Genomic DNA, 12,500 nt, shown 5'->3' with positions numbered 1-12,500 from the left:
CTCCTCACCCGCCACGGGCCGCTCATCCATAATGTCTAGCGGGGATCCGTCTGTGGAGCACCAGGTCTACCGGGTGGAGGCGGTGGTGGTCCAGCGCTCAGGAAAGGGATCATGGGAAGGTCAGTGCATTCAGTAATGAGCGAAGGAGCACTACAGCCTGGACTCTGCCAGTCATAGACTGGATTTTAAACATCTTAAAGGTTTTCATAATGACCCTGCATTAATACTCAGACCTCAGCAGTTTTAAATCACTTGACGACAAAAGAAAGTGTTCCGGCTGCAGGAGGCTCTGCAGTCTGTTCTTCCCTCCTCTCTTGCCTGATCTCCAAACACAGGCCTACAGCACTGACGCATGACAGAGGCATTGAGGGCCAATAAATCATCAAAGACATGAAGAGATAAAGATGGAAAGAGTTGAGAGAGGAGTCTCATGGGCGAGCACTTCCTCAAGCAGAACTGAGTACAATCCAGGCACAGGAATAAGCTAGTGCATCTCATCCCAGCCCAAATAGCGGTGCTAGAGGTTTGCCGTTATTTGTCCTTCTGCAGCAGCAACTCTCTGAATCATTGCTGACCCTGTCCTACCTCTCCTCTCCTCTCCTCCACCCCCCACCCCATCCCCTCCTCTCCTCTCCTCCACCCCCCCATCCTCTCCTCTCCTCTCCCCCCCCATCCTCTACTCTCCCCTCCTCTCCTCCACCCCCACCCCATCCCCTCCTCTCCTCTCCTCCGCCCCCCATTCTCCTCTACCCCCATCCTCTCCTCTCCTCTCCTCCACCCCCCATCCTCTCCTCTCCTCTCCTCCACCCCCATCCTCTCCTCTCCTCCGCCCCCCATCCTCTCCTCTCCTCTCCCCTCTTCCTTTAGAAGACCAGTGGTCAGTGTCAGTGGCCCATCAGTGAGTTCTCTGACACAGCCGGCGACCTTCAATAAAAGTGGAGTAATCCCAGTTTATTGCCGGTGCTCAGGGGGACTGTGCTGTGCTCAGGGGGAGTGGTCCAGCCTGACCTTCCTCACCGCCGGCCACATGGCCATCAGTGGCTCTGCTGGCCCAGCGGCCCGGCCGCCTGCGGGACGGCTCCGGCTCCGGTGGCCAGTAGCGTCCGAGCTGGCGGAGCTGAACAAACATACCGCAGGCTCCCCAGAGAGCCGCGTTCGATAGGCAGCCTCCTCTGAGCAGCAGGCCTGTGAATTAAAGGCATGGGGCTTTGATAGAAGCTTTGTGTGCATGTATTTCCCATCTGCTCAGTGTGTGTGTGTGTGTGTGTGTGTGTGTGTGTGTGTGTGTGTGGCGTGTGTGTGTGTGTGTGTGTGTGTGTGTTTGAGAGAGAGAGGGAATGAGAGGACAGAAAAGGAGAAGGAGAGAGTGTGTCCATCACAGATGCTCAAGTTGGCTGGCAAACTAAGAGTGGTTCTGAAATGATGAATGTTGTTTACCCTGCTCTACATTTTGCTGTGTTGAGAGAGAAAACAGGCCAGTGCAGAAAAACAGGCCAGCAAAGAAATATAGGCCTCCGTTCTGAGAGAGGGAGAGCGGCAGAGGAAAAGTTTGAATTCTCTTTAATATATATTATACAGAGGGGACTGCCAAGTGAGGCCTGAAGTTTGGCAAGCATGAGTGGAAAAGAATCCCATTCATATAGATGTGCGGTTACCTCACTATTAATGGAATGTCCAGTTTCATACAGTATTATACTCCATGATGCACACACAAACAGTGTGGCTGTGGGCGGCTGCGAGCCTGTGGCTGGGTCCTGCCCTGTCTGAGAGTGGCTACAGTCCAATCAATGCCAAACTCATTCTCCAGTCCTGACGGAGTGGACGCGCTCAGGGGGACAGCAATCATACACATCTTCCTGAGGCAGGACTCCAAGTTCCTCTGCAGAACGGGGTCAGGCGGAGTTTTCTCAAACAGCATGCTGCCAAGCAACGTTAGCTTCTCAGCACTGAATATATATATATATATATATATATATATATATATATATATAAAAACAGGCTCATGATCACAGGAAGTGCTAAACAAACCCTCGCTCCACATAAGAGCAGGAAGGGAGTTCAGATACAGTGCTAGTTTGTTTGTGCTTAGACTAATCCATCTTTTTTATTTATCTTCCTTTCTTTCCAACCGCTCTTTATTTGTGTTTGTGTCTGTGTGGCGTCATGCCTTAATACAGCAGCTCATGTCTGAGGGCAGTCATCTTGCGGTACCTGAGGCGGGGCGCTGGACGAGAGGTGGGGGCAGTCCCCGATGCGTGCGGCGGCCCGCGGGTCCGAGGAGCTGATGAGCACGGGCGCGCTGATCTCCATGGAGTGGCGGTTGTTGAGGGCCTGCGCAGTGCGCTGCGTCATGCTGAGGGCGGTGAAGGAGTGACGCTTCTTGGCGTTCTTCTTGCCCTCGGCGCGGCGGTGGATGGCGCTGGCAGTGCTGCTGCTGGAGCCGTTGTCGCTGGTGGCAGTGCTGCTGGAGGGGCTCAGGCAGGGGCCGGCGGGGGGGCCGGGGTCCGAGCTGGGGCCAGGCACCGGAGTGGGCTTGTCCATCTCCATCAGCTGCTTGGCCGTCTCATTCAGCTGCAGGACACACAAAAAGAGAGAGAGAGAGAGAGAGACAGGCAATAAAGACAAATGATCCTGGAATGTGTGAAACAAACCAGTTGTGCCTTTTAGTTTTACTTTACCTTTTAAAAGAGCTCTAGGATTAGGGATCTGAGCTTTGCTATAAATGCTCAGTGCATATGGTGGCTTATCAAAAGGACTGGATCTTATCAGACATTGGTCTAGTTAAAAACAGATCAGAGCCTGTACAATTTATGTTCCTGTGAGAACCTTTCAGATAAGAACATTTCAGTGAGAAAAGCCAGAAGAACTCTTCCAGAAAAGCTCTGATAGAACCAGTCTGGTTGAAAAGTTGGATAAAAGTAAAAGCAGAATATATGACCGAACCTCTTAAAGAATATGTTTACAGGGGACTTACTGTATCTGTAACAACAAGAATTGGTCCCTGGCCATAACTTCACTGATAGTAAAATACACAAACTGCAGTGATAATCATATTGAACTACTACTGATAAGACAAGATGAGAAAGTTCCAGAATATTAATAAAAGCTCACAAAGTACACTCCATAGTAGTGGTTTGGTTGATTTGGTTGATGAGGTGGTTAAAATAGTGTGCACAATTTCCTTAAAGAACTACTTTACACATCAAACAACGTGCAACACAGACAAAACTGCATATATCAAGAAGCAGAAACAGATTCTCTCATTATATCTTATTCTATAATTAGAAGAATACAAAGATGAGACCGTAGCAAAGAGACAGTAGTCACTTACAATTAACAAAAAAAGTTTTATCTTCATATTTAATAACATTCCAAAACACTGTGAGCCTTTGCAATGGCATTTTCTGCTTTAGCAATTACCTATGAGGGCAGCTGAGGTCCACTAAGATAGTGAATGGTCTATGACTGTTAATGAGCCAGGGACACCAGCATAAAATCCATCCTGCAATCAAACTAATGATTGCAATCATGTCGGCGATAAATAGCTTCTGTTTGAAACAGCATCAGGTGGTCTCTCTCTCTCTCTCCCTCTCTCTCTCATTCAGCGAGGGGGCATTAACCTGCTATTTGTGTGTCTTTGAAAAGTGTGGTGCCAGTGTGATTTAATTACTGCCTCTGGTGAAAGCTCTGTAGCCCCTTCATGAACAGCAGGGCCTGTTTGAGCCCTTAATGTGAGGCCACATTGAGTCCCGCGCAGCTGCAAGGGGCTTCTGTGGGCTCAAGTGATCCCGGAAAGCTTCCATGGGCCTGTGAGTTGCGCCCAAATGCTGCTAAATTAGCCAGACGTGAATAAACATAGAGTGACACCTGCTTAAAGCATCTCTTTGGTACAAAAACGCACTTAAGACCATCAAAATAGCTGGTGTATGAAACACTACCTATTTGCATCAAATAAGACGGAAAAAGGCTCATCCACTTTTGCTGTGATCTCTTGACAAATTGGCCAGTGTAGTGCATGTATGGAACACCTCATCTTGGCTGCTGCTGGCAGATGCATCTACAACCTCCAGCGCGCTCTCATCCTTCTGGCAGGACTTCAGAACAGCATAACACCACCTCCACCAGCAAGCAGCCAGATGCAATTCCCAGCACAATGACACCCAAGGACAAAACCTATTTACACAACCGGGGGAAGAGCAGGCATGAGGAAGGAGGGGGCCTGAAAATGCAACAGCTCTACAAAAATGTGTCTTCAAATTGCACAAAATGTATCATTGCTGTCTGTCTGTCTGTAAGATCAAAAGGAGCATATGCGCATCTCTAAAGCTGCCGACACCCCAACATGCACACATTGCTATTTAAGGTCCATGTCAAAACAATCACCCACAAATACAGTGTGACACAGAAGCTGCCCCAACTGCAAGCCTTGAGAAGAATGAGATTCTCCTTCACTTAGATGCTTCCCTGGGAGTCTGTACTTCAGGGAGTGCTCAGCCTGACACCCACAGGCAAGTGATCGTCTGTCGTTATAAAAATGAACCTGAGCAAACTCATCTTCCTTCTCTGAGCTCAAAGGGCTCTCCATCTGTCAGCCGCCATTACGACTCGACTTAATGACGCAGTGCAGCGCAGACCTTGAAAACTCTAATAAAGCTCTATTATTTCTAAATGTCACTGAAGCCTGTTTATTGGTGCTCAGCTGTAGAAGGCAGGTTATTCAGTGGTGGATCAATAAATATTATTTTTGATTCTGTGTGTATTAATTCTACATTTCCATGTTAATAGGTATGCTAATATAGTCACCAGATAGCAGGATGAGTAAGACTAATTGATACTGAAATGACAATCGGTTATAGAGAAGAAGGTTGTTTTTAGCCTTTTTTCAAAAAAGCAAGGTGAAAATGTGACATTTCAGAACATTACAGTGCAGAGAAAAACAACAGCAACAAACATAACACTAGCAGCTAAAATGATTTTTAAAAAGTGAGCACTCATAATAGACTATAAGTAACTAAGGAAATAATCTTTTGTCCTTTTCTTTGTACAGCTTTTCATTGTCAAGCTGCAATGACTAAAAGCCAGTCAGGACATAATACCTCTCTTGGCACACAGGACAAATATATAAAGGTTAAGCCTTTAATCATTTGGCAATGGCGATAATAATAATAGCAATGTGGGCAATTAGGTGTAATTAGAGCCATATTATATTCCACAGGCTGCATAGATGGCCGTTGTTGTTTCATGTGGCTCATGTAAGTCTTTATGTGCTCACTTCATAATGGGGGGCTCACAAAGGGCCTCGTTAGGCAACTGTGGGACTTTACCACTGGATGTGACATGGCATTTACCGGGGGTCACTCACCGAGACCCCTCCTATTCTTCTAGTCCTGTAGGACAGTATAGCCACTGCAGCGGTCGACATGTGCACTCTGATGCTAGCCATGATAAAGACCTCATCACGCTTTGTAATTGTGCAACTGGGAGATGACATAAAACAGCCTTAAAATGTCTGGACTGGAGGCATAATAACACCCTGTCAAAAGCCTCTCCGAAATAACACGACACATTCCTTGCCTCATGTTGAGCAACCAAGAAAAAAGACTGCATATGGAGCCTAATTTCTACTGTATACAAGGCCATATATGTACACTGTAATGTATTCCATGTGTAAGCTCAGCCTTTTTCACGTCTCTTTTTTCCTCCCTTATCCTCCCAGGGGTGGTGCCATTCAAAGGGCCAGCATCTTCGGCAAAAACAATCTTTCATTTAGCATTCCTGTCCAAATGTAAAGGATGTGCCCATTTTTCAGCATTTTGCTTACCTTCCATACTTTAGTAGCCACCACCATATGTCTGCCTTGACAAGCATGTGGTTTACAAGCAGGAATTTTAGAACAGTCCGTGTAACCTAGTAAATTCCACATGCAGCACTGTAAATACTCTTCACAATGCACTGGCTTCCGACAATCTTTCCTAAAGCCTCGGCAATGATTACTCTGGCATCCGAAGCCAGACAGTGTGAAAGTGTATGGTATGTACAGAAAGACAATAGTCCTAATTTAGTCCATGCAGAATCACTGGGGTGTTGCGGTAGCTTAGTTTTTTCCAAATGTAAATGTAGACTCTTTTTATGCTCATGTACACTAGTCTCCACACGGTGTATTTGACAAACAATAGATGATAGATGATATGAGAACGCGGTGTCACAGCACTGATTCATGCAAGATAAGTGCATGCCACCCATAAGTGTTTTTATTTGAGTGTTATGATAAAAGACTGCCTATTTTACATTCCATTCAGACATCCTTTCTGGGGACTGAGACGCCAAGGCGATTAAGAGTCTCTGATACAGTTTCTTATGAAGTCCTGCTGCTCTTCTCCCCTTCATGCAGGGTATGCTGGGCCTATAATCCTGTCCAGGGTGGCCGGAGGTAGCAGCAGTGGGGAGAGCTTCCCACGGCTGTCACCAGATTCTGGGCAGGGGGCAGGAGAGGCGGGAGTAGCACAGGTGGCTTTGAGCTCTTCCCTCTGGCGAAATCTCTCCTCAGCAGCCAGGAGAGGGGCTGTGCATTGGAGAAGAAACAGCCGCACCTGCCCACAAATCCCCCTCTAAAAACCCCACCACCTCCACCGCTAAAACCCAGCCCCAGCCCCGGCTCCACAATATGCTTCGGGAGGCCAAGAATTGATTAAATGCGACTCTGGAAAAGTTAACGACGCAGAACCGAGAGGGGTGCACGGGCTGAATCTCAATGAGCTGGAGGAGCAGAGCTGGGGGCTGAAGATTGAGCAGTTTCTTGGCCTCACTCCTGGCCCACCAGCCTTAACTGCACCATTTGAACACCTGTCTAATTCATCCAGCCGCCACCACGGTGAACGCAGAGTGAACAATTAAACTGACACGAGGCGAGGAGGGGGGGGGAAATTACGCTAATTCCGTCCGTCCTCTTCCTGCATGCTAAATCTGGAGTCCAAATGTTTATGCCTCAGTGGAAGGAGTGCAAAAGAAAGAGCCAAATTGCTTGGCTAAACTGCATCATTTGGTGTGAGCTACTCTGCTAAAAATACTTGCTCCCAAGCACCAAAAGTAGACAATGATTGGCAAAATGGAGCAAATTAGATAAAGCACACAAACACATGGGAGGCAAAGTCCTAAATCTACTTGACTGGAGATTAATGCTCTTCTCGTGTGTCTCAAAGAGTCCACACATCAGCCCACCTTAGTAACCCCTGATAGAAAAATCACACACTGTAAAAAGATTAGGGCAGGCAGAACGGAAACTCTTTAATTAGTTTGGAGACGTTTAGAGTGGCATGGGAGCGAAAGAGAGTAAACATCCCAGCAGGCCCACTGCCACCACTGAGAGCTGCTCCACCCGAGCCCAGCTGATCCCCACCCCCACCCCCTCCTCCATTACTCTGCTGGCACCTCTGGGACTGAGCCAGACCCACCCACCACAGAGGCCTGACCACAACGCCACCCGGTCCCCCACGGCCACTCCAGCCTTGGGGCTCACTGGAGGGAGTGGCGCCTGGGTGTGATTGAGGAGTCTGAATTATTGATGTCTCTTCTCCTTTTTGGCAGCCCTCCCCCTCTCCCTCTCTCCACATACATGTACCCCAGTCATCCCATCATCACATCCTCCATCACGTCTCCAGCTCTTCTCTCTCTGGTCAGATTTACACGGCCACTCACTTCACCCTCGATGAGGTCATTCTCACTCGCAAGTTGTCACGCCTGCCTTTGCTATTGTGCAGTTAGGATGATCAATGCCTGTTTGCCAGCATAATCCATACCAATTATGAGAGCGGCCTGGAAAACAGTCAGCTATTTTTTTTCTCTCCAGATAACCATTTATGAGCCAGTCAATGGGGAGTGAACTGGAAGTGTATTAAAAGACGGCGAGCAGTAAATCAAAACCACCAGTCATCCCAACTCATAAAGCCCATATTACTTTCATTCAGACTGGATTACATAGTTCTGGAGTTGATTATCAGGTATGGTACACTGCACACATGCATGACCCATCCAAAGCAATGAATGTTGCAGAATATTAGCTTCCCCCAGGTGCAGCAGGGAGGAGCAGACGCCATAATGAGGGGCAGCAGCTGAGAGGGACGCGTGGAGAAGAGAGGAGAAGAGAAAAGAGATGAGAAGAGAGGAAAAGAGGGGAGAGTAGAGGAAAAGTAAGGAGAAGAGAGGAGAGGAGAAGAGAGGAGGGGAGAGGAGAGGAGAGGAAAAGAGAGAAGAGAGGAGAGGAGAGGAAAAGAGAGGAGAAGAGAGGAGAGGAGAAGAAAGGAGAGAGGAGAAGAGGGGAGAGGAGAGGAGAGGAGAGGAAAAGAGAAGAGAGGAGAGAAGAGAGGAGGGGAGAGAAGAGAGGAGGGGAGAGGAAAAGAGAGGAGAGGAGAGGAAAAGAGAGGAGAAGAGAGGAGAGGAGAGGAAAAGAGAGGAGAAGAGAGGAAGGGAGAGAAGAGAGGAGGGGAGAGGAAAAGAGAGGAGAAGAGAGGAAAAGAGAGAAGAGAGGAGAGGAGAAGAGAGGAGGGGAGAGAAGAGAGGAAAAGATGAGAAGAGAGGAGGGGAGAGGAGACGACTTCTCTAAGCCCCCACATGTGTCCTCTCCTTCACCTCCCCCTGCTGCAGCAGCCGACACCACTCCCCACACCGCACATCCTCTTAAATCAATATGTAAGACCCCTAATACCCATAATGCACCTGTTTATGTGCTTTATGACGGCCCCTTTCTCCTGACATGGCATTTTGAGCCTGACACACACAGACACCATGAAGCCCCTGACTCACCACCGCCACTGTTAAATGGCCGCTGGGAGTCTGTCTCTCTGACAGCTTTAAGCCTCGTGGAGTTTACTCCCCCTCTCCGTCTCGCAATTCAATGGAAAAACAACTCAAGTTTATGAGAGGTGCTACTGAGCTGTGTGTAAAGATGCAGAACTGTTGGAGATGTGTCACATATTTTCTGTTTATTTCAATTGTTTCCTCTCTAACTCACTCGGTAGCTTTACCTTCACCGAGGTTAGTAAAGAGGTGAGCACATCATGTTGAAGTAATCAACCCAGATAACTGAACTCCTGAAGGGTGCAGTTTGCTTTTTCTCATGTGAGTATCGTAGAAAAGGTAACTCTATTTCAGTCATTTTTTTCAAAGAGAGCCTTTCACAGGGAACTAACCTCAAAATCACAGACTCACCTCCACATATAAAATGGGAAAGATCCCAATTTTATCTCCCAGCATGCCCTCTGCCCAGTTGTCGTCGACCCTTCGAATCACAGTCAGAATCTCATCCTGTCGAAGAGGGAGAGAAACAGAGAGAGAGAGAGAGAGAAAGAAAAAAAAGAGAGAGGAATTTTTAAAACATCAGGTAGACTTATAGAGACAGCCTCAGAAAGCAAATGTGCATTGAAGGTATAGAGGCACAGAAATAATCCTTTGTGACAACTTGCCGTTAGCGGAGCGCTACACAGCGCAGCCTGTCACGGTGGCCACTGGAGTGGAACCAAGCATTCAAATGACCACTCTCAAACACCAGGACTTCAATTTCCATGACACCTCATTTCCCTTCTCTTTGATTGAGAGCATTATAACACAATGTAACAGATAACAGCATCAATAGCAGCGACACACATGCACGCTTTAACAGGTTAAGAGAGAAGTACTGGCATACAAAATAAGCACGCACACCCTTGATCCCATTAAAGAATACACTCATAGTAGCAATGACAGCATATCGTCTCATATTCCGTCTAAACTACGCTTCTGAAATAATAATCAGTGTTTAAATGATGTATTAGGCGGTAATGCACACGTTATAGGATTGTTCTGCATGGGGGACTTTGATGATGCAGCAGTGGCTGACAGCAGGGCGTGATGCGCTTTCTACATTCATCACTCACATGTGACCTTCAGCTCCTCTCCCCACTCCATGCATCCAGGGCCATGGCATTAGCATCTGAATGGCCAAGAGACACAGCTCTGCTTTGTTTCCCTTCTAAATAGATAAATAGATTTTTTTTAAATAAATAAATAAATATATCTCAAGTCGTGTCATGGTGCTTTTCTGACGCTTTCAGATCTATTGGTGGCTGTGTACTTGACAGCATGAATTGTACATCTCTATATGAATGCGGGGGTGTGTTGTGCCTGTTTGTGTGCTATTACCTCTCTGTGTGTGTGTGTGTGTGTGTGTGTGTGTGTATGTGTGTGTGTGTGTGTGTGTGTGTGTGTGTGTGTGTGTGTGTGTGTATCTCAAGTCGTGTCATGGTGCTTTTCTGACATGAGCTTTCAGATCTATTGGATCTATATGAATGCGGGGGTGTGTTGTGCCTGTTTGTGTGCTATTGTGCTAGTGTGTGCTTGTGTGTGTGTGTGTGTGTGTGTGCGTGTGTGTGTGTGTGTGTACATGTGCTTGTGTGTGAGTGTATGTGTGTGTGTGTGTGCCTGTGTGTGTGCGTGTGTGTGCGCGTGTGTGTGCGTGTGTGTGCGCGTGTGTGTGTGTGTGTGTGTGTGTGTTCAGAGGCAGCTGAAAAGTGTTCCGTTGTGCAGAGCGTCCTCCAGATGGGGAGGAAGCAGGACGGGTGATGTGGCCCCTCTCAATGCCACCAGCACAGGGCCACCACTAAGGCCACTTCCCCAGGATGCATCACTCAGCACACACGGCTCCCCGTCCAGCACCACAGCCCTGCCCAGCACTGGACATCACACGTATCAAAGAGCGGGTCAAAGACTTGTTCTCCCTGTCTATTTTCCCCAACGCTCTTCCATCTGTCTCTCATGGAGGCGCATCAGTTTCACGTTGGTTGCTGTGACATGCAGGCAGCTTGAAGACAGAAGTCACTTTCATCTCATGTGTTTGAGAGGCTCACACTGCCAGAGTCTGTCTTCTTTACAAGCTTGTAATTGAATCCTTTTCAAAGATGATCAAATGCTCATTATTTAGATGGGCTGCTGTAGTGGTGTTAAGTCTGCATGAATTATGAAGCACTCCGAGTTGTTATTTCTCGCAAACATTTTTTCTTGGGTGTGATCAAAAGCAAAACCGTATTAAGCCAATGGTTTATGTGTGGGAAGATTGGAATGCATTGGAATGCATTTACACATACAAGACAACAAGCTCTGTGGGTACTTAAGCAATAAGCCCCGAGAGGCCGTAGGTTACACTGATTATACAACAGCTAAGTCGCGCTAGCGGACTCGAGTGGCTTACTGCTTTTCTAAAACTGTTACTATAAATACCTGGCAAAGTTTCATAAAGTAAAGGCACAGCAACTAGAAATACAACGAGTTATTCCTAGATAGTCATTCCTCCGCCAAGAAATATATTTCCTCTATCTGAATGGTTGCCAAGCAACGTCGAGACGCAGCTACTTTAACTTTTGTATCAAGTTATGGTAGCGCAGTAATATAGAACGAAATGCGTTCAAGGTGTATGTTTATTTTGCATTTTACAACGGCATCGAACGTGATTCAGCCAATCACAATCAAGAACCGGAACTATCAGTTTTAGAATTGGTAATACTCCATGAGTATAATTCATAGCCTTCCTGTCTGTCTGTCGGTCTGTCCTGTTGGTCACAGCCTTTCTCTCTGTCTATGTATGTATGTTTGTATGTATACATGTATGTATGTATGTATGTATGTTTGTTTTATGTATGTATGTATGTATGTACTGTATGTATGTATGTATGTATGTATGTATGTATGTATGTATGTATGTATGTATGTATGTCAGAATATACTGTATGTATGTATTTATGTATATCCTGTATGCATATATGTGTATGTATTTGTTTATGTGAATATGTATATGTATTAGAGTGTGTATGTGTGTGTGGTATGTGTGTGGGGGAGGTGATACAGATGACAGGGCCTAAATTAGGCTGAACCTCTAGGGAGAGATTGGGGCGCTGAGGGCCAGTGGGGTGGCTGGATGCTGGGCTTCATTAATGATGTGCTATGGGGTGAGCAGGGACTGGCAGTAATTGAGCGGTTTGTGGCGCAAGGAGCCTTCTCCCCCAGCGTGGATTAAGGGCTGGCACAGGGCCGGCTCCCAGGTAAAATTCATTACACACTTCCTGGGCCCACAGGGAGGGAGTTAGGGGAAGAGGGAGTGTGAGAAACAGAGAGAGAGAGGGAGAGAGAGAGAGATAAAAGGGAGAGAGAGGGCAACACAGACACAGGAGAAGCTCTGCTTTACCCTTTGTCTGCCTGCCTCTATTAGGCAAGAGTGCGGTGAGTCAACAAAGCAGCAGTCTCAGCACACAGCCTGACCACACCGGGGCTCTCACACGCAGGGCACAGCACTGATGCAGTCTCCCATGAAGCACTGATCTGCCCCCTGCCTCAGCACGGCAATCCAAATGATAATGAAGATCATCCCTGGCGCTTCCCTAAGGAGCTGTGTGCTGTGGCACTGCAACGGGCTCAACTCGGCATCGCCAAGCACAAGAGAGAGAGAGAGAGAGAGAGAGAGAGAGAGAGAGAGAGAG

At 47.2% G+C, this 12,500-nt stretch overlaps 1 protein-coding gene across 1 annotated transcript in view; it reads right to left on the bottom strand.

Annotated features, from left to right (window-relative positions):
* LOC143100439 (E3 ubiquitin-protein ligase SH3RF3-like) overlaps positions 1–12,500 on the bottom strand; it is a 99,006-nt gene that overhangs the window by 20,573 nt on the left and 65,933 nt on the right. The window contains exons 3-4 of the mRNA XM_076263624.1: positions 9,205–9,300; positions 2,212–2,571 (exon numbers count right to left, since the gene is read on the bottom strand). Of these exons, the coding sequence (XP_076119739.1) occupies positions 2,212–2,571; positions 9,205–9,300 (456 nt within the window). The remainder of the gene's footprint in view (positions 1–2,211; positions 2,572–9,204; positions 9,301–12,500) is intronic.

Source organism: Alosa pseudoharengus, unplaced genomic scaffold (assembly GCF_046254945.1).
Source record: "Alosa pseudoharengus isolate Yale_2024_CS ecotype anadromous, Long Island Sound unplaced genomic scaffold, YU_APseudo_1.1 YU_APseudo_1.1_scf_3, whole genome shotgun sequence".
NCBI classification, from domain to species: domain Eukaryota; kingdom Metazoa; phylum Chordata; class Actinopteri; order Clupeiformes; family Clupeidae; genus Alosa; species Alosa pseudoharengus.
The sequence above is the reverse complement of the archived record's forward strand: the minus strand, read 5'-3'. Positions and strand labels throughout refer to the sequence as shown.